Source organism: Malania oleifera, chromosome 1, assembly GCF_029873635.1.
Source record: "Malania oleifera isolate guangnan ecotype guangnan chromosome 1, ASM2987363v1, whole genome shotgun sequence".
Taxonomy (NCBI): domain Eukaryota; kingdom Viridiplantae; phylum Streptophyta; class Magnoliopsida; order Santalales; family Ximeniaceae; genus Malania; species Malania oleifera.
This window is the reverse complement of record NC_080417.1, coordinates 40,170,190-40,188,560: the sequence shown is the minus strand read 5'-3', so window position 1 is coordinate 40,188,560 and position 18,371 is coordinate 40,170,190. Positions and strand designations below refer to the sequence as shown.

Genomic DNA, 18,371 nt, shown 5'->3' with positions numbered 1-18,371 from the left:
CAAAAAATATTTTTGTCCGTCAAATTTTTGCGAGTTGAGGTCCAAAATTAGTGGTGACCTTCTCTACCTCTCTACCCCTATAGCTATATGATATAAGGTTCACTCCACTCCACTCTACCCACCAATACCATAGGCTTTAAGATTCTATAACCTTTTTCATGAAAAGATTACTCCCCCACCCCTACGCCCTACCCCACCTTTAGGTAGTGGGTAGTTTCGACTTTCCACTTCCCAATTTCTAAAGCCCAAGTCCACCCATTCCTAACAAATAAGGTGGTCCACGTGACGCGCATGCATGCTGTGAACTCATGGGTACATAGTGAGGTATTGATGGGTCCCACTACGAAAATATCCCTCCAATTCAATCCTCACCGTCAAAATCTCATCATCCCGTCGAGACCCAATCCGTCGGTGACGATTGCACGGAGCACGTACGCCTCACCCGCCAATTAGAAACCCCCTCCATCCTCCTCATCCTCATCCCTTCTCGCTTTTCAACGGCCTTCGATAAAAAAAGGTTGAAGCGTTTCAAACACTGAGTGACCAGAGTCAGACACTGCTCTCAGGACAAATTTTTAGATATAAATATTAAAATATAAATAAAAATAAAAAAAGAAAATAAATTAACTTTTTTTTTTCTTTTTTTTTGTTCGGGTCAAGTACATTAAAATGGCCCCAATCCGTTCCCTGCCCACCCACCATGACATTGTACACTCCAACCGACAATAACCCGGCCCCAACCCGCCTCTATTCGGGTCTTCTCCTAATCGGTTCCTCCTCCCCTCCTATTCGTTCCCCATCCCTACCCAATTTTCTATTTTCAAAAACTCTGAACCGCCGGAGCCAGGCCGGATTCTGGTCCGGAAATCTCTTTATTCCGCCGCATTTCCAGCACTTTCCGGTGATTATTCGAGTGCAAGTCGCTGGAGAAGGTGGGGCTACAGGCGGGTCGGTACTCGGGCAAGAGCCGGCCCGACTTGTAACGAACCCCGCATGCGTTACAGAGGGTTTTGGCACCCAGCGGACCAGTCCTCCACTGCGGCGTCTTCTGAACCAGGCAGTGGCTGCACCGCCGTGGTGGCTGGGTCGCGCCGACCGATTCGTTTGCCGGTCTTCTCTTCTGCCTCTTCGTGGGAGGCTTTAGCTCCGAGTTGAACGATTCCGAGTTAGTCTGAGTTCCGTAGACGAGCCAGGGGTTCGGAGGGGACGAGGACATGGACGAAGATGAAGAGGTTGAGGACGAGTCGGTGCCGGAAGGAGACCCCAAGGACCAAACCCGGCCGCCGGTGCGGACCCGTTTGCTCCTGGCCTTGGCCGGGACAGGAGTGGCGAAACAGGGTTTTGGGGCTTCGGGTTCAGGCCTCTTTTCCCTGTGATTCCTGGGTTTCTCCGGTAAGTTTCCGGCGGGGTACGTTAAAGAGTACTCCGAGAAAGAATCCTCCACGAAATGAGACAACCATTCAAGGTCCGCCAAATCATCCGCCTGTAAAAATGCTTCCTTTTCTCAGTCACAACGCAAAAGACATCCCAAGAATAAAACCGTTTTATTTTTAAAACGGAGAAGTCCCAAAAACCGTTCTTTTTTGCGGGAAAAAGGAAAAAACAGAGAGGCATACACACCGGAACGGAAAGTTCGCCGGCGGGAAGAGAGCCAAACTCGTCTTTGAGAGCAAAACTGGTGCTGAGTTTAGAGTAATTATGACAGTCCTCCGTTGGCTCTTGTTTTGGGGAAAGGGAGGCGCAGCCTCTGTGGACTCCTTGTTCGTCTTCTTCTTCCTCCTCTGGCTCTTCCTTCAAAGACCCATCTGCGACGCCTCCATTAGAGAAGTCAAGAAGGTCGTCGACGAAAAATTCGTCAACGGAAGCAGCACCAGTCTGGCCAGTGGGCGCCCAGAAATCATCGAGAAATCCCTGTTGTGGGGTCGTTTTGGCCACAATCGCCGGTCTCAAACTGCTCTTCAACGCTCTCTCCACGCATTCCATTTCCCCTTGGGCCTAAAACACAAACACCCACCATACTCTTACTACATATTAAACCGAAAACACAAGAATAATAACAATAATAGTAATAAAAACAATACACGCACACATGAAGTTTTAAATATACACATAATACTAATAAACGCTCTTCTTCATCTGAAAAATTGAGAGCACCATGTTTGTAATTTTTTGTCTGGGAAATATTTCATAAATCAATTACCTGAACGGGAGGGAAGGAGAAGGAAGGAAGAGGAGGAGAAGGAGAGGGGGATGCAGAGGAGGAGGAGGAGGAGGAGGGGTTGAAATGGAAGAAAAAGGAGGGGGGTAGAGTTGGGTAAAGCATTGAATGAGAGAGAGCGAGGAGGTGAGAGAGGGGGGGGGGGTGTTGGGTATGAAATCAAAGGCAAGCAAGGCAAGCGTCCGTGCGTGGGTTGGGGGGTTGATACTAAAACTCTAAAACCGCCCGTTTCTTCTTTATCTTTATCCCTCCCTCTTCTTCTTTAATATTTTCTCATTTTCTGTATTATTATTTTTCTCCGCTCCTTTTCTCTCTCGTTCTGTCTTCCTCCGCTCTTCCCTGCTGTTCAAATTTACATTTTCCATACGCTGTAGTGTAAGAACGCTACCCCCTCCCTCTTAAATATTTTAACTTTAATTTTTTGTGTAGGAAGTTTACGAGAACTGCCCCTCTGCCCATTCTGACTGGTTAAAGAATAATTGAATGAAAGGAAGGGGAAGAGAGAGGCCCAACTTTTCCGAGATTGGCTGGGTCTCGGTCAGTTCCAGTGGGAAGGTTAGAATTTTAGAACAGCAACCCAGGTTGGACGCCTGAAACTCTTTCCCACCACCCCAAAAAACAAATAATAATAATAATTTAATTGTAAAAAATATTTTTATTTTTATTTTTTATTTTTAAAAAATTTTGTATAAAAATTAAAAATCTAGAAATTAATAAAAAGATATTTTGCAACTTTCTTATACAAATTTTAAAAATTTTAAAAATGAGGAAGCTTGTTTATTTTTATTTTAAAATTAAAAATAAATCAATTTTCCAAAAATGAAATGATAGAGCTTAAATGAATAATGAAATACATTTTAAGCACAAAAGTTACAAAAATAAAAACAAACTAAATTTTTATATATTTAAAAATAAAAAAATTTATTTTCTTCCACTAAACATGACCAAAATATTTTCTTTCTTTCTATTCTCTTGTGTTTCTTTTTAAATTATATTCTCATTCATTAAGTTTAATTGAATAAAATTACATTATTTCTATTCATTTTCACAATCCATCATCAAAATCTAAATTTTGAAACATATTTATTTTGTGGGTTTAATTAGATATCACACTTCCTCAATGAATTCAGATTTTTTTTTTATTTCATTTCATGTCTTAATTGTTTACCCTTTTCATGCCACTACTTTATTTGTGCCTTAAATTTTGATAGATGATTTAGTTATGAAAATTAATTTTTATATTTTTGGTTTTAGAAATATAAAACGTTATTTTTAATTCTTAAATTTATATATGAAACCCAATTATTATTTTGTCTTTTTCCAAATACTTAATGTAAATGCTATAAAATGAAAAAAAAAATAGTATATCATTTTTATCGTTTTAAAAAACATAAAATAAAATTATTGTTGGTAACTAAATCGACCCTAATCCTATATTTGTAAAGATTTTCGATTTAGATTTATATTGAATTTGGATAAGGTATAATATAAAATTATATAAAAATTTATCTAAATTTTTTCAAATTTAAATTTAAAATATCAAAATCGTGCTTCCAAACACTATGCAAATAATTTTATAATATTGCAACCAAATAAAAAAACAAGGACAAAAATTACCCTTCTGATTATTTCTCCATCGCCCCTTTTCCCAAACCCTCACCCTTGCAATTTGAAGGTATCTTAAGGTTTTGGCTTTTGACCAAATTTACGTGGATTTGCCCACCGTGTCGGTCACCGCTCCTCTTTTTGGCTGCTTGCCCCGACTTTTCTCCCTCTTTCTTTTCCTATATTTTTATTATATACTTATTCTCAATTTACAAATATTAATTTATCAAAAATTTGAAACTTAAAATCAGCAGCCCCTCCAGGCTAGGGGTGGTAAAACAGGTTAACGGGTCGAGTTCGGACAGTTCATAAACAGGTCAGGGTTAACAGATTTGGGTTCAGGTTAACCCATTTATTAATGGATGAGTATTATGCAAATTCAAACCCGCTTGTTTAATAAACGAATCTTTCGTTTAAAATATATAATTTATTTATTTTAAAATTTTTAAACATTTCATATAAGATGACATTGTAAAAAAAAAACATTCCATTTTATTTTTGAACAAGTCACTTGCCTGATCCCGCCTAACTAGTTTTATAAACGGGTCGTGTCTGGGTTGACCCGTTTATAAACGAGTCACTTTGTATTAAACTCAAACTCGATTTCAATGGACGGGTCACAAGTCACCTGTTGAGTTTCAACCCGTTTTGTCACCCCTACTTTAAACTCCACCCATAAAAAGTTTCATGCAAACAGTTCCATCTAATTTTCATTGCAATTGTTTGGAAATGTCAATCTCAAGTCTTGGACTTAATAAAATTTAGTATAATTTATAATTTTTTTTTATCAAAATGTACATAAATCTAAATTTAAAGCTTGAAAATCAAATTTTCAAATGCAAGGTAATAGTTTTTAGTTTACTTTTATATTTAGTGGTTAAAGAAAGTGTGAAAAAAAATAAAATATGTTGCAAATTAATCATACGTAAAAAATAAAAATTAATTTTTTCTCATAATTAACATTTTGATATTTTATCATTTTAAATTATATTATTTTAATAATATTTAACAAAAATAAATATAATAAAAAATAATTTCATGAAAAATTTCACCATTGCAATATGTAATTATTATTTTTTAGCTTGTTAAATTAAATTGATTGCACGTTAGGATTAATTATACTCTTGTCATGTGATTCCTAACATGGCAATAATAATAAATGTGGAATAATAATAATAATAATAATAATAATAATAATAATAAATGGGTAATTATATATATTATCACAATTTCGATTTTCTAGTAAGAAATTTTTTTAGTTTATTGTTTACACATATATAGGATATATAATGTTTATGTGATGGATTTTATACACTTTAAATGATAAGATCCATTTAATGAATGACGGTAATATATGCAATACAAATGTGGCTAACATATTCAAAAAAATATTGCTTGTCTTAATAAATTATCTTCTGTCTTCAAAAGAAACGAAAAATAACTAAAAATTCAAAAAAAATCAAAAAAATTTCGCATTATGCATTTAACAGTGTGTCGACTTTATATACAAAATTGGTAATTTGCATAAAGATAAAGCATATATTAGTAGACTTTTAAATGCATAATAATCAATTATTCACGTTAGAAATTGAAAGTATTCTTTTTTTTTTTTTAACACAAATTAACTCTCGATAATTTCGCCACTTTTGACAAATTAAAACAATTTTACAAATATAATATTAGTTTTAGATTTCCAAGCCAAAAGTTAGCAAAGATTATCGGCTAATTAAATTAATTAATTAAATCAAAATATACTATTCCTTGTTCAATATCCTCTTCTTTCCCTTTGAAAATAAAAATTCACTATATAAATAAAAGTACTTTCTTCCTTCCTTCCTTTCTTTCTTTCTTTTCTGCTTTCCATCTTTTGCATAAATAAGGTTTTAATCTTGAAAATTTATTTTATAAAAATGTCACATTACTTTTAACTTTGCAAAATATTTATATATATAATTTGGACAACAATAATAGTTTTCCAACCTTGTTATACAAAGTGTTACAAAATTAAAATAATAATAATAAGGTGGTATTATATTATTATAATTCTTTAAAAAATAAAAATGCAATATTTTTTTTTCATAATCATGCAATTCTGAACATTTTAATCTTTTGATTGATGAACACATACCCGGATCTAGTTTGATATGACTATGATCATACATAAGTAATTCAAACAATAATCCTTTTTCTTAATCTCTCGAATTTATTTTAAACATGATTAATATTTAATTTTTGAATCATTCAAAGTCTGACCTCTATCGATTCAGTAATCTAAATATATTTTGAATATTAATTAAATATTGATTCTTTCACCGTTATATTTAGATTTTTGGCTTCCCATCTTTACCATTTTTTTTCTCAAGTTTTACTTTATTTGGGATAGGGGCATCGACGTCATTGCATTTTAATATAAAACAGATAATATGCTGGCTTGTATACGTTTGTATTTAGGGCCCCAAATCATTAGTCTCGCCACCTAAAAAAACTTTGACTACTGAGCTAACATCTCAAATATGTCCCAAAATATTGAATTAAAATTTGATTTTTTACATTTCGTTTCAACTTTTTTTGCTTTTCATTTTTACCATTTTATTGTGTTTAACTATTTTTTGGAATTTCAACATTCATTTCAAACATAAATGAAAAATATTGGTATGCTAATGAGGTGTTTCACTAGTAAAGGAAATTTGGAATATTGGGAACAGAAGGAATATTTTTACCATGAAGTTGTAGAGGGGATGGCTGATGATTTGACTTGGAACAATGGGCAATTTACATACAAAAATGCGTGGGACTTTTTTATGAGAGAAGGGGGATAAGGTAATATGGACAGACTTCATATGGAACCCAGACCTAACACCAGAGCTGAATATCGATCGACCTATGGATCTCAGTGCCAACTTAAAGGAGACTTATGCGTACAAACAGAATACATGAGGGAGTTTGCCCCTCTTGCAGTTTAGTCCTAGATTCACGTGATTACCTCTATTTTGAGTGTTCCTTCACTCATGATTTGGCTGTCAGCTGGGCAGATAAGTGTAATATATACCTTGGTTAAACGGCTCGCAGACTGGAAAATTGGAGATGGTTGGTGAAAAACTACGGAGGAAAAAGTCTCGAGCATAGGCTATGTAGATTGAGATTTGTGGTGTGAAATTCCATCCCACATTTTTTATTGTGAAGGATCAGATCATGGGGGCGGTCCTTCTCAAAGGTGAATGCAAAAATGGTGTTTACATGTTTCCGGACGCTACTTCCAAAATGGTTGCAAATGTGCACGAACGGACATCGCTCGATGGTTGGTACAAGCGCCTAGGACATCCGTCTAAAAAAATTGTTGAGTGTCTTGTTAGTTATTTTTTGCTTCCAATAAACAAAGATAAAGTGTCTCATCTTTGTACCTCTTGCTCAATTAATAAAGCACACAAACAACCATTTCGTTCAAATAGTCTCCAAAGTCGTGCACCACTTGATCTTATTTACACAGATGTTTGGGGACCTTCTAACCTAGTTGGTCTTGATGGGTCTCGATTTTTTTTAATCTTGGTTGATCGTTTGGTTTTATCCTATGGTGACAAAATCCAGTATGAGTAGTATTTTTCCTCAATTCAAGCATCTCGTTGAAACAAAATTTGCAACAAAAATAAAAAGTCTTTATTTAGATAATGGTGGCGAATATATTGCGCTTAAACAATATCTCTCTATTCATAGAATAAGTCACTATACTATTGCTCCTCACACACCACAACAAAATGGTGTTTCCGAGCGTTGCCATCATCATTTAGTTGAAACGGGTCTCACTCTTTTACATGATGCATCTCTCCCCTTGTCCTTGTAGAGATTCAGAAAATTTAATTATGAAAATATTAAGGGAAAAAGGAAAATGAGAAAGAAAAGAAGAAGAAAAGAAATTTGAAAAGGGGCATCAGTAAAGACTTGTCAACGAGCGCAGGGCGCTCGTTGACGAGAAGAAGCCGAGAGCAAGAATTTTAGACCATTAAGAATTCATCGACGAACTCACTATCTTCATCGATGAACGCCCTTCTATGACTCGTCGACGAGTACACGTGTCTCGTCGACGAGGACACGTGGCCAACAGTCTATATATATATATATATATATATGTTAAAATCAAATTTTCAGCGTGGATTACATTTTCCCTTCTCTCTCTCTCTCTCTCTCTCTCTCTCTCTCTCTCTCTCTCTCTCTCTCTCTCTCTCTCTAGGTTACTGTTCCTCCCCCTTCTCTTTTCAATTTCAGCTCCGTTTAAGCCTGTTTTGACGATCAGGAACCCACCACGATGATCTAAAGGTGATTCTATATAAGTTGATTCGAGCAGATTGTTGATTTGGGATCCTTGGGCACCACTCCAAGAATCAGGATAAGTGAGTTATTTTAGGGTTTAAATGATTATTTGGAATATGTAGACCCAGGGAATGTATTAGATGATAAATATACTAGGGTTGAGTTAATTGAATTGGGGATAATGTGATTTTAGGATTTGGAGTTCTAAACATCGTGGGCGTAGTTTAGGGTTTTTCAACAGGCTTCTTAGGAAATAGGTAAGGGGATATATTAAGTTAGGTATTTTCAGTAAATTAATCATTGAATATACAATATTTGATTCAGAAAGGTATATATATATATATGAATTAGTATAGTTTTTGGAAATGCTAATATTGAATTGAGAAAAGAAAAAAATATATATTTAATATTATTTTGTCAGCAAAATATGTTTTTCTGGGTTAGATAATATATTACAGAGTAGTACTCACTTGTGTGTGGTATGAGTATAAATTTTACTGTAAATAATGATATGTCTGAATATTTTATGAATTCACAGAACAAATATGATTTGACGACAGTTTTTAGAAAAACTATAAATAGTACAAAAATTATATTTTCAGTATATTATGATATCAGCCGGCGCAGATGCCATAATTATTCAGTCAGCCAAAATGTCGCGATTATTCAGCTGGCACAGATGTCGTGAACAGATTTATATATATAACAGTTTATTCAAAAATTATGATATGACATATTTTATGCAGAAATATGAAATGAGATATGTTTCAGTTATGTATCATAAGAAATGTACTATATGATTCCCCTTGATGGACTAGGTTTGTTATGAGCACGATACCGTAGCTAGCTAGCCAGATCAGATAGTGTAACCCCTGTGTGCCAACCCGAGAAGTGTTACGGAGAGTAGGATGGGCGGACCAAGTTGGTGTTAGCCGACAGTGTAACCACACTATTTAGAAAGTGTTGGGTCAGAGGCCGATTAGCCCTGAAATGTTGCAGAGAGTAGGATACCCACTGTGTGCCAACCCAAGAAGTGTTGTAGAGAGTAGGATGGGCGGACCAGGTTGGGTGGGCAATCATTCGTAGTTATGTCATGTTTGACTTAGCCTAATAGGAGAGCCATAGTTAAGTCCAACCCACGAGCCACACAACTCAAATCATGCAGGGTTAACTCATGATATACAATTATCCATCCGGGGTATATTTCAGTAATATACAGATATAGCATATGATTTATATGCATACAAAAATTTAGTATTATACAGTATGTTATGTTGATTTACAATATATTCATATTTATATAGAATAGTTTTACCTGACTTGTCAAATGTAGTTAAACTATGTACAAATTTTATTTATTTATCAAATACAGTTTATCATGTATAGTATATGTATATAACACAATAATACTCATGTTGTCACAAACTGATATTAGTCTGTTTCCCTTACTGAGAGGTGTCTCACCCCAACAATACAAACATTTCAAGAAAACCAGATAGACTAGCAGACTGAACTCTGAGATAAAGGAGGCTGATTGTGCTACCCTGTCTGAAGGGTAAGTAGTTAGGTTGAGATCAGGATAGATTTTTGGGGTATAACCCTAGGATGTTTATCGTCCTTTTTGGGATGTATATGTATTTTGGTTACAGTAAAACTCTAGTATTGTATATAAGGTTGAATAAATCATGGGTTCCGCTGCATAGTTCTCATGTATGTATGGACAGGTATATCCTTAGTTTCCTTTGGGGGGGTCTGGGTTGAATTAGTTTATGTTTTCTAGTATCAGAGTTATTATTATTATTATTATTATTATTATTATTATTATTATTATTATTATTATTATTATTATGTGGAATATATATATATATATATATATATATATAGTAGAATTTTTGGGGCGTTACAGTCCTATTGGCCTCATGCTTTTTCCACAGCTGCTTGCCTCATTAACCGACAACCCACTTTCGTGTTTCAAAATAAATCTCCATTTGAAGCCTTATTCAAACAACCACCAAATTATCTTAAATTAGGAAAATTTGGTTGTCTTTTTTTCCCACTTACTAAACCTTACAACACAAACAAACTTCAACCAAAAGCAATCTCGTGTCTATTCATAGGTTATTCTCAAATCCAGAATGCCTACAAGTGTCTTGATTTAACTACGAGCAAAATATACATCTCTCGCCATGTTACCTTCGACGAGACACAAAACCCTTTCTCTGCTTCTCTTCCACCCACGAGTGTATCGTCGGATCGTGTCATCAATTCCACATCATCTTGAGGTAATCCCTTTGATCATCCTTTGCATACTTCCTTAGATTTTCCAGAATCTTCGTCATGCCCTAGTCCCAATTTTATGCATCACACTGAGGGTTCTTACCCATCTATGCACCAAGACATTACCTTGCCCCAATCTCACACGGAAATCTCACAGTCATCCCCTGTTCCGAGAGTCTCCTAACCACAAAGAATTCCATGGTCACTCGGTCAATGAATCAAATATATAAACCCAAACAATTTTATGCGGTCACAAAACACCCAATTCCCCCTACTATTGAACCTAGTTGTGTGATTCATGCACCTCGTGAGCCTCATTGGAGACAAGCAATTTCTAAAGAGCTCACAACTCTAATGAGACACTAGACATGGGATCTAGTCTTTCCACCTAAACAGTGTACTCCTATAGGTTGAAAATTGGTGTTTCGGGTGAAACAAAAAGTGGATGGGTCGATTGGTCGCTTTTAGGCGAGACTTAATTAACTAGCCACTATTAGGATTGTTTTAATAGTTGCAGTGACACAAGGGTGGTCCTTAAGACAACTTGATGCCAATAATGCATTCTTGCATTGGAAATTGATTGAGAATGTATACATGGCCCAACCTCCGAGCTTCAAAGATGAGACAAAACCTAACCATGTTTGCAAGCTAAAGAAAGCGATTTATGGTCTTAAACAGGCCCCATAAGCATGGTATTCAGCTCTAAAAGAAACAATTCTAGATTTTGGTTTCAAAAATTCCAAAGCTAACTCTTCCTTGTTCATTTGCAAATCCAACTCTGTTATTTGCTATTTTTTGGTGTATGTGGATGATTTGGTTATCACAGGAAATGATTCTACCTTTGTTTCATCAATTATTACCCAACATGGCAATCGGTTCTCTTTAAAAGATTTGGGCCAAGTTCATTTCTTCTTGGGTATGGAGGTTATCCCAACAACAAAAGGGCTCTTCCTATCCCAACACAAGTACATTAGAGATTTATTGACAAAGACCAATATGCAAGGTGCAAAAGATGTTACCACCCCGCTGTCCACAAGCACTGCACTTACATTACTTGATGGAACATCGTCAGTTGATAGCTCATAATTTCGAAGTGTCATTGGTGGCCTGCAATATTTATCACTTACACGTCCGGACATTTTATTTGCTATGAATAAGTTGTCTCAATTTATGCATAAACCTAGAACAACTCACTAGACAACTGCAAAAACACTGCTTCGATACTTGAAGCATACTATTTTTCATGGGATTCACATCCAGAAGAGTTCATCTCCAAATCTCAACACCTACTCCAATGCTGATTGGGTAGGTAACTTTGATGATCGAAAATCAACTTCAACTTAGATAAGCTTCCTTGATTCTAACCTCATACCTTGGAGCTCCAAAAATTGAATTTTCAGCGTGGATTACATTTTCCCTTCTCTCTCTCTCTCTCTCTCTCTCTCTCTCTAGGTTACTGTTCCTCCCCCTTCTCTTTTCGATTTCAGCTCCGTTTAAGCCTGTTTCGACGATCAAGAACCCACCACGATGATCTAAAGGTGATTCTATATAAGTTGATTGGAACAGATTGTTGATTTGGGGTCCTTGGGCACCACTCCAAGAATCAGGATAAGTGAGTTATTTTAGGGTTTAAATGATTATTTGGAATATGTAGACCCAGGAAATGTATTAGATGATAAATATACTAGGGTTGAGTTGATTGAATTGGGGATAATGTGATTTTAGGATTTGGAGTTTTGAACGTCGTGGGCGTAGTTTAGGGTTTTTCAACAGGCTTTTTAAGAAACAGGTAAGGGGATATATTAAGTCAGGTATTTTCAGTAAATTAATCATTGAATATACAATATTTGATTCAGAAAGGTATATATATATATGAATTAGTATAGTTTTTGGAAATGCTAATGTTGAATTGAGAAAACCTTGAAAAAAAATATATTTAATATTATTTTGTCAGAAAAATATGTTTTTCTGGGTTAGATAATATATTACAGAGTAGTACTCACTTGTGTGTAGTATGAGTATAAATTTTACTGTAAATAATGATATGTCTGAATATTTTATGAATTCACAGAACAAGCATGATTTGACGATAATTTTTAGAAAAACTATAAACAGTACAAAAATTATATTTTCAGTATATTATGATATCAGCCGGCGCAGATTCCATAATTATTCAGTCAGCCAAAATGTCGTGATTATTCAGCTGGCACAGATGCCGTGAACAGATTTATATATATAACAGTTTATTCAAAAATTATGATATGACAGATTTTATGCAGAAATATGAAATGAGATATGTTTCAGTTATGTATCATAAGAAATGTACTATATGATTCCCCTTGATGGACTAGGTTTGTTATGAGCACGGTACCGTAGCTAGCTAGCCAGATCAGATAGTGTAACCCCTGTGTGCCGACCCGAGAAGTGTTGCGGAGAGTAGGATGGGCGGACCAAGTTGGTGTTAGCCGACAGTGCAACCACACTATTTAGAAAGTGTTGGGTCGGAGGCCGATTAGCCCTGAAGTGTTGCAAATAGTAGGATACCCACTGTGTGCCAACCCAAGAAGTGTTGTGGAGAGTAGGATGGGCGGACCAGGTTGAGTGGGCAATCATTCGTAGTTATGTCATGTTTGACTTAGCCTAATAGGAGAGCCAGAGTTAAGTCCAACCCACGAGTCACACAACTCAAATCATGCGGGGTTAACTCATGATATACAATTATCCATCCGGGGTATATTTCAGTAATATACAGATATAGCATATGATTTATATGCATACAAAAATTTAGTATTATACAGTATGTTATGTTGATTTACAATATATTCATATTTATATAGAATAGTTTTACCTGACTTGTCAAATGTAGTTAAACTATGTACAAATTTTATTTATTTATCAAATACAATTTATTATGTATAGTATATGTATATAACACAATAATACTCATGTTGTCACACACTGATATTAGTCTGTTTCCCTTACTGAGAGGTGTCTCACCCCAACAATACAAACATTTTAGGAAAACCAAATAGACTAGCGGACTGAACTCTGAGATAAATGAGGCTGATTGTGCTACCCTGTCTGAAGGGTAAGTAGTTAGGTTGAGATCATGATAGATTTTTGGGGTATAACCCTAGGATGTTTATCGTCCTTTTTGGGATGTATATGTATTTTGGTTACAGTAAAACTCTGGTATTGTATATAAGGTTGAATAAATCATGGGTTCTGCTGCATAGTTCTCATGTATATATGGACAGGTATATCCCTAGTTTCCTTTGGGGGGGTCTGGGTTGAATTAGTTTATGTTTTCTAGTATCAGAGTTATTATTATTATTATTATTATTATTATTATTATTATTATTATTATTATTATTATTATGTGGAATATATATATATATATATATATAGTAGAATTTTTGGGGCGTTACAGTCCTATTGGCCTCATGCTTTTTCCATAACCGCTTACCTCATTAACCGACAACCCACTTCTGTGTTTCAAAATAAATCTCCATTTGAAGCCTTATTCAAACAACCACCAAATTATCTTAAATTAGGAAAATTTGGTTGTCTTTTTTTCCCACTTACTAAACCTTACAACACAAACAAACTTCAACCAAAAGCAAACTCATGTCTATTCATAGGTTATTCTCAGACCCAGAATGCCTACAAGTGTCTTGATTTAACTACGAGCAAAATATACATCTCTCTCCATGTTACCTTCAATGAGACACAAAACCCTTTCTCTGCTTCTCTTCCACCCACGAGTGTGTCGTCGGATCGTGTCATCAATTCCGCATCATCTTGAGGTAATCCCTTTGATCATCCTTTGCATACTTCCTTAGATTTTCTAGAATCTTTGTCATGCCCTAGTCCCAATTTTATGCATCACACTGAGGGTTCTTACCCATCTATGCACCAAGACATTACCTTGCCCCAATCTCACACGGAAATCTCACAGTCATCCCCTGTTCCGAGAGTCTCCTAACCACAAAGAATTCCATGGTCACTCGGTCAATAAATCAAATATATAAACCCAAACAATTTTATGCGGTCACAAAACACCCAATTCCCCCTACTATTGAACCTAGTTGTGTGATTCATGCACCTCGTGAGCCTCATTGGAGACAAGCAATTTCTAAAGAGCTCACAACTCTAATGAGACACTGGACATGGGATCTAGTCTTTCCACCTAAACACTGTACTCCTATAGGTTGAAAATTGGTGTTTCGGGTGAAACAAAAAGTGGATGGGTCGATTGGTCGCTTTTAGGCGAGACTTAATTAACTAGCCACTATTAGGACTGTTTTAATAGTTGCAGTGACACAAGGGTGGTCCTTAAGACAACTTGATGCCAATAATGCATTCTTGCATGGGAAATTGATTGAGAATGTATACATGGTCCAACCTCCGAGCTTCAAAGATGAGACAAAACCTAACCATGTTTGCAAGCTAAAGAAAACGATTTATGGTCTTAAACAGGCCCCATAAGCATGGTATTCAGCTCTAAAAGAAACAATTCTAGATTTTGGTTTCAATAATTCCAAAGCTGACTCTTCCTTGTTCATTTGCAAATCCAACTCTGTTATTTGCTATTTTTTGGTGTATGTGGATGATTTGGTTATCACAGGAAATGATTCTACCTTTGTTTCATCAATTATTACCCAACTTGGCAATCGGTTCTCTTTAAAAGATTTGGGCCAAGTTCATTTCTTCTTGGGTATGGAGGTTATCCCAACAACAAAAGGGCTCTTCCTATCCCAACACAAGTACATTAGAGATTTATTGACAAAGACCAATATGCAAGGTGCAAAAGATGTTACCACCCCGCTGTCCACAAGCACTACACTTACATTACTTGATGGAACATCGTCAGTTGATAGCTCATAATTTCGAAGTGTCATTGGTGGCCTGCAATATTTATCACTTACACGTCCGGACATTTTATTTGCTATGAATAAGTTGTCTCAATTTATGCATAAACCTAGAACAACTCACTAGACAATTGCAAAAAGACTGCTTCGATACTTGAAGCATTCTATTTTTCATGGGATTCACATCCAGAAGAGTTCATCTCCAAATCTCACCACCTACTCCAATGCTGATTGGGCAGGTAACTTTGATGATTGAAAAACAACTTCAGCTTAGATAAGCTTCCTTGATTCTAACCTTATACCTTGGAGCTCCAAAAAACAAAGGGTCGTCGCAAGATCATCAATTGAAGCTGAATATTGAGCACTTGCAAACGCTGCCTCTAAAACATTATGGCCCCTCTCTTTATTTTCTGAACTCAGCTTCACTATTCCAACCTCCCTAAAACTGTTATGTGAAAATTTAGGAGCAACCCAATTGAGTTTTAATTTTGTCTAGCATTCACGGATGAAACATATTCAGATTGACTTACATTTTGTTCTTGACATTGTGCAAAAGGGTACCCTAAATGTCCATCATGTTAATTCTCAAGATCAACTTGCTGATCTCTTCACAAAACCTTTATCAACGCCATGTACAGAAATTCTCAGAAACAAGATTGGAGTAGCCGATGATACCTCCATCTTGCTAGGGCGTATAAAGGAAGATTCATCAAATCCCGGTGAAGATCAAATAAGCAGTAAATCAAGCAACAATCACGGATCTAACAACAAGCAAATCAAAGATTGAATTTTGAATTTTGATTCTATTTTTAAAATTTGTAACTGATCGGATTCTTAGCCTTATTTTTAGCATTTACTTGTAGAATTAGTGCTTGTAAATCCTGTATATATTCTACACACAACTATGTAGTTTTGTGTGTGCTACAATACAATTGTTCTTCTTTGAAAACAAATACCCAGTGCATATTTACTTCTTATCAATTTACACCATTTGGAGGGGTAGAAGCAATGTGATCTTCAGAAATCAGAAGTTTAGTTATATCATTATGAAGAAAAAAATGTACAGGATTATCCAAGAAAGATTTGTCTCGATGAGAAAGATAAAAGACACCATTGACAATAGAGCACTATAGCAAACTTGGAAGCTACTTGATTAGATATTTTGTCCTATATGTAATGATTTTGTGTTTTATTTTGTGACAGCCCTTTTCCCAACCTAGTTAACTTGATTTGACTCAAGTCAACCTGAGTTGACTTATTGACCTGGCTCAGATTGGTTGAGTTGATTTGACCTATCTCAAACTGTCGGTTCATTTTTTTAATTTAAGAATTAATTTTTAATTATTTTAAAATTAGGAAAATAATTAAATTATAGTTTGAAAAAAATTAGAAAAATATAAAAAAATTAGAAAAAAAAATATAAATTATTTGAGTCATTTTGACTTAGATAACAAAAAAATGGAAAAATAAAAGTACCAAAAATAAATAAAATAGAGAAAAAGTCTTTTAAAAATCCAAGAGAGAATTGCAAAATAAATTTTGGAAAAATTTTAGAAAAATTCTTAAAATGTTTTGAAAAACCTGAAATGTTTTAAAGACTCTTTTTACTCAAATTTTGATGAATTTTTATTATTATTATCTGTATATATTCAATTTGACGTGCATGCATCCTAATGATTAAATAAAGGGTAAAAAGGTGTTTCAGACCTCACCTATATTATTTTTTAGGGGAATTTATTTAATAAGATCTTCTCTTTTAGAGGTTTTATTTGACATTCCTAAATCGCACCTTATGTTATATATATATTTGAAAATTTTCAATGTTTTTTATTTATTTATTAAGGATCTAATTAAAGACCATTAAATTCAGTTTAGGGATAATCATAGTTAATTAGATACTATTCGTAAAACAGGGTTGTAGGGGACTCTATTATCTTCCCTTTGCATAATCGAACTCCTTATCCAAATTCTGGTAAAAGTTGACTGAGACTACTAAGTCCTTAACTTAGGAATAGTTTAAAGGGTAATCAACGAGAGTAATTAGGTGAACTAAACCACACATAGGTAAATAACAGGTTACTGGCAACTCCATTAAAACTTTAATATATTTATTGCTCGCCATTCTGGACCCTTCTCCGGGATGTTGCGATAATATTTTATCTTATATTTTTTAAGTATTATAGTTTAATATGTAATTTATTATATTTAAATACAAATTTCATATGCTATAACATTATAATATAATTCATATTGTATATAGTATTATATTAATATCATTTTTTATATTTATGCAATATATATTTTACTATATTATATATAATATCACAATATGATATATATTTGCCTATGAATATTCAATCTACTATTATATTTTTTTCTAATCTATATCATTATGAAAATTTATTATTATATATTTATAATTGATGATACTAATAGATATATTTTTTTAAGAATATAAATAATAATATAATAAATCAATAATCATACCATAAGTATATTGTAGTATTTTAACATCTAATATTGTTCTCTAATTTTTATATGTTATAATATTCAAAATGATGATTTAATATTTATATTAAATATATAATAATATAGACATTAATAATGATATCACAATATTAATATTATTTTTAAATTTATGTAATATATATATCTATATATATATATAAATTATCATGTTTCTAGAAATTAGGATTTGATTCCGAAGTAAGAGTTAGGAATCAAAATGTAAGCAAAAGAGAAAACCTCATTCGTGCATGAAATGAGAATGGGAATAAGATTACCATAAAACGAATGTCAGGAATGGGAATCAAGCATGCATTCTTATTTCGATTTCGATTCCTAAAATTAATATCTAATTAGTAAACATGATCGAAGAGACTACTTTACATTTTTTGGAATACTCTTAATGTAACGATCTCAAATTCCTTAATATAAAATGAAACATAATAAATAGAAAAGTCGACTCGAACCCGTGGGTAATGGGGACATCTGTCAATCACAGCGGAAACTTAAGCAACAGCAAGTATAAAATTTTAATCATTTAACCATAAAACATAATACCAGAGTTATCTACATTCCCAAAATACTGTATT

The 18,371-nt window shown here is 34.3% G+C and overlaps 1 protein-coding gene across 1 annotated transcript; it reads right to left on the bottom strand.

Moving 5' to 3' along the window:
* Window positions 1–619: 619 nt before the first annotated feature.
* Window positions 620–2,590, bottom strand: LOC131164819 (GATA transcription factor 5). Its single transcript, XM_058122310.1, has 3 exons — window positions 2,201–2,590; window positions 1,621–1,995; window positions 620–1,483 (listed from the first exon to the last, which is right to left on the bottom strand). Exons 1-3 carry the CDS (start codon window positions 2,321–2,323, stop codon window positions 821–823), a joined length of 1,161 nt encoding a protein of 386 aa, XP_057978293.1. The 5' UTR covers window positions 2,324–2,590; the 3' UTR covers window positions 620–820.
* Between the last annotated feature and the right edge of the window lie 15,781 nt (window positions 2,591–18,371).

Excerpts from the sequence above, each read along its gene's own strand:
- LOC131164819 (XM_058122310.1), bottom strand. The coding sequence starts at position 2,323 with ATGCTTTACCCAACTCTACCCCCCTCCTTTTTCTTCCATTTCAACCCC. Across the intron at positions 1,996-2,200 it reads TCTCCTTCCCTCCCGTTCAG|GCCCAAGGGGAAATGGAATG; the intron begins GTAATTGATTTA and ends TTTGTGTTTTAG. Across the intron at positions 1,484-1,620 it reads CCGGCGAACTTTCCGTTCCG|GCGGATGATTTGGCGGACCT; the intron begins GTGTGTATGCCT and ends GCATTTTTACAG.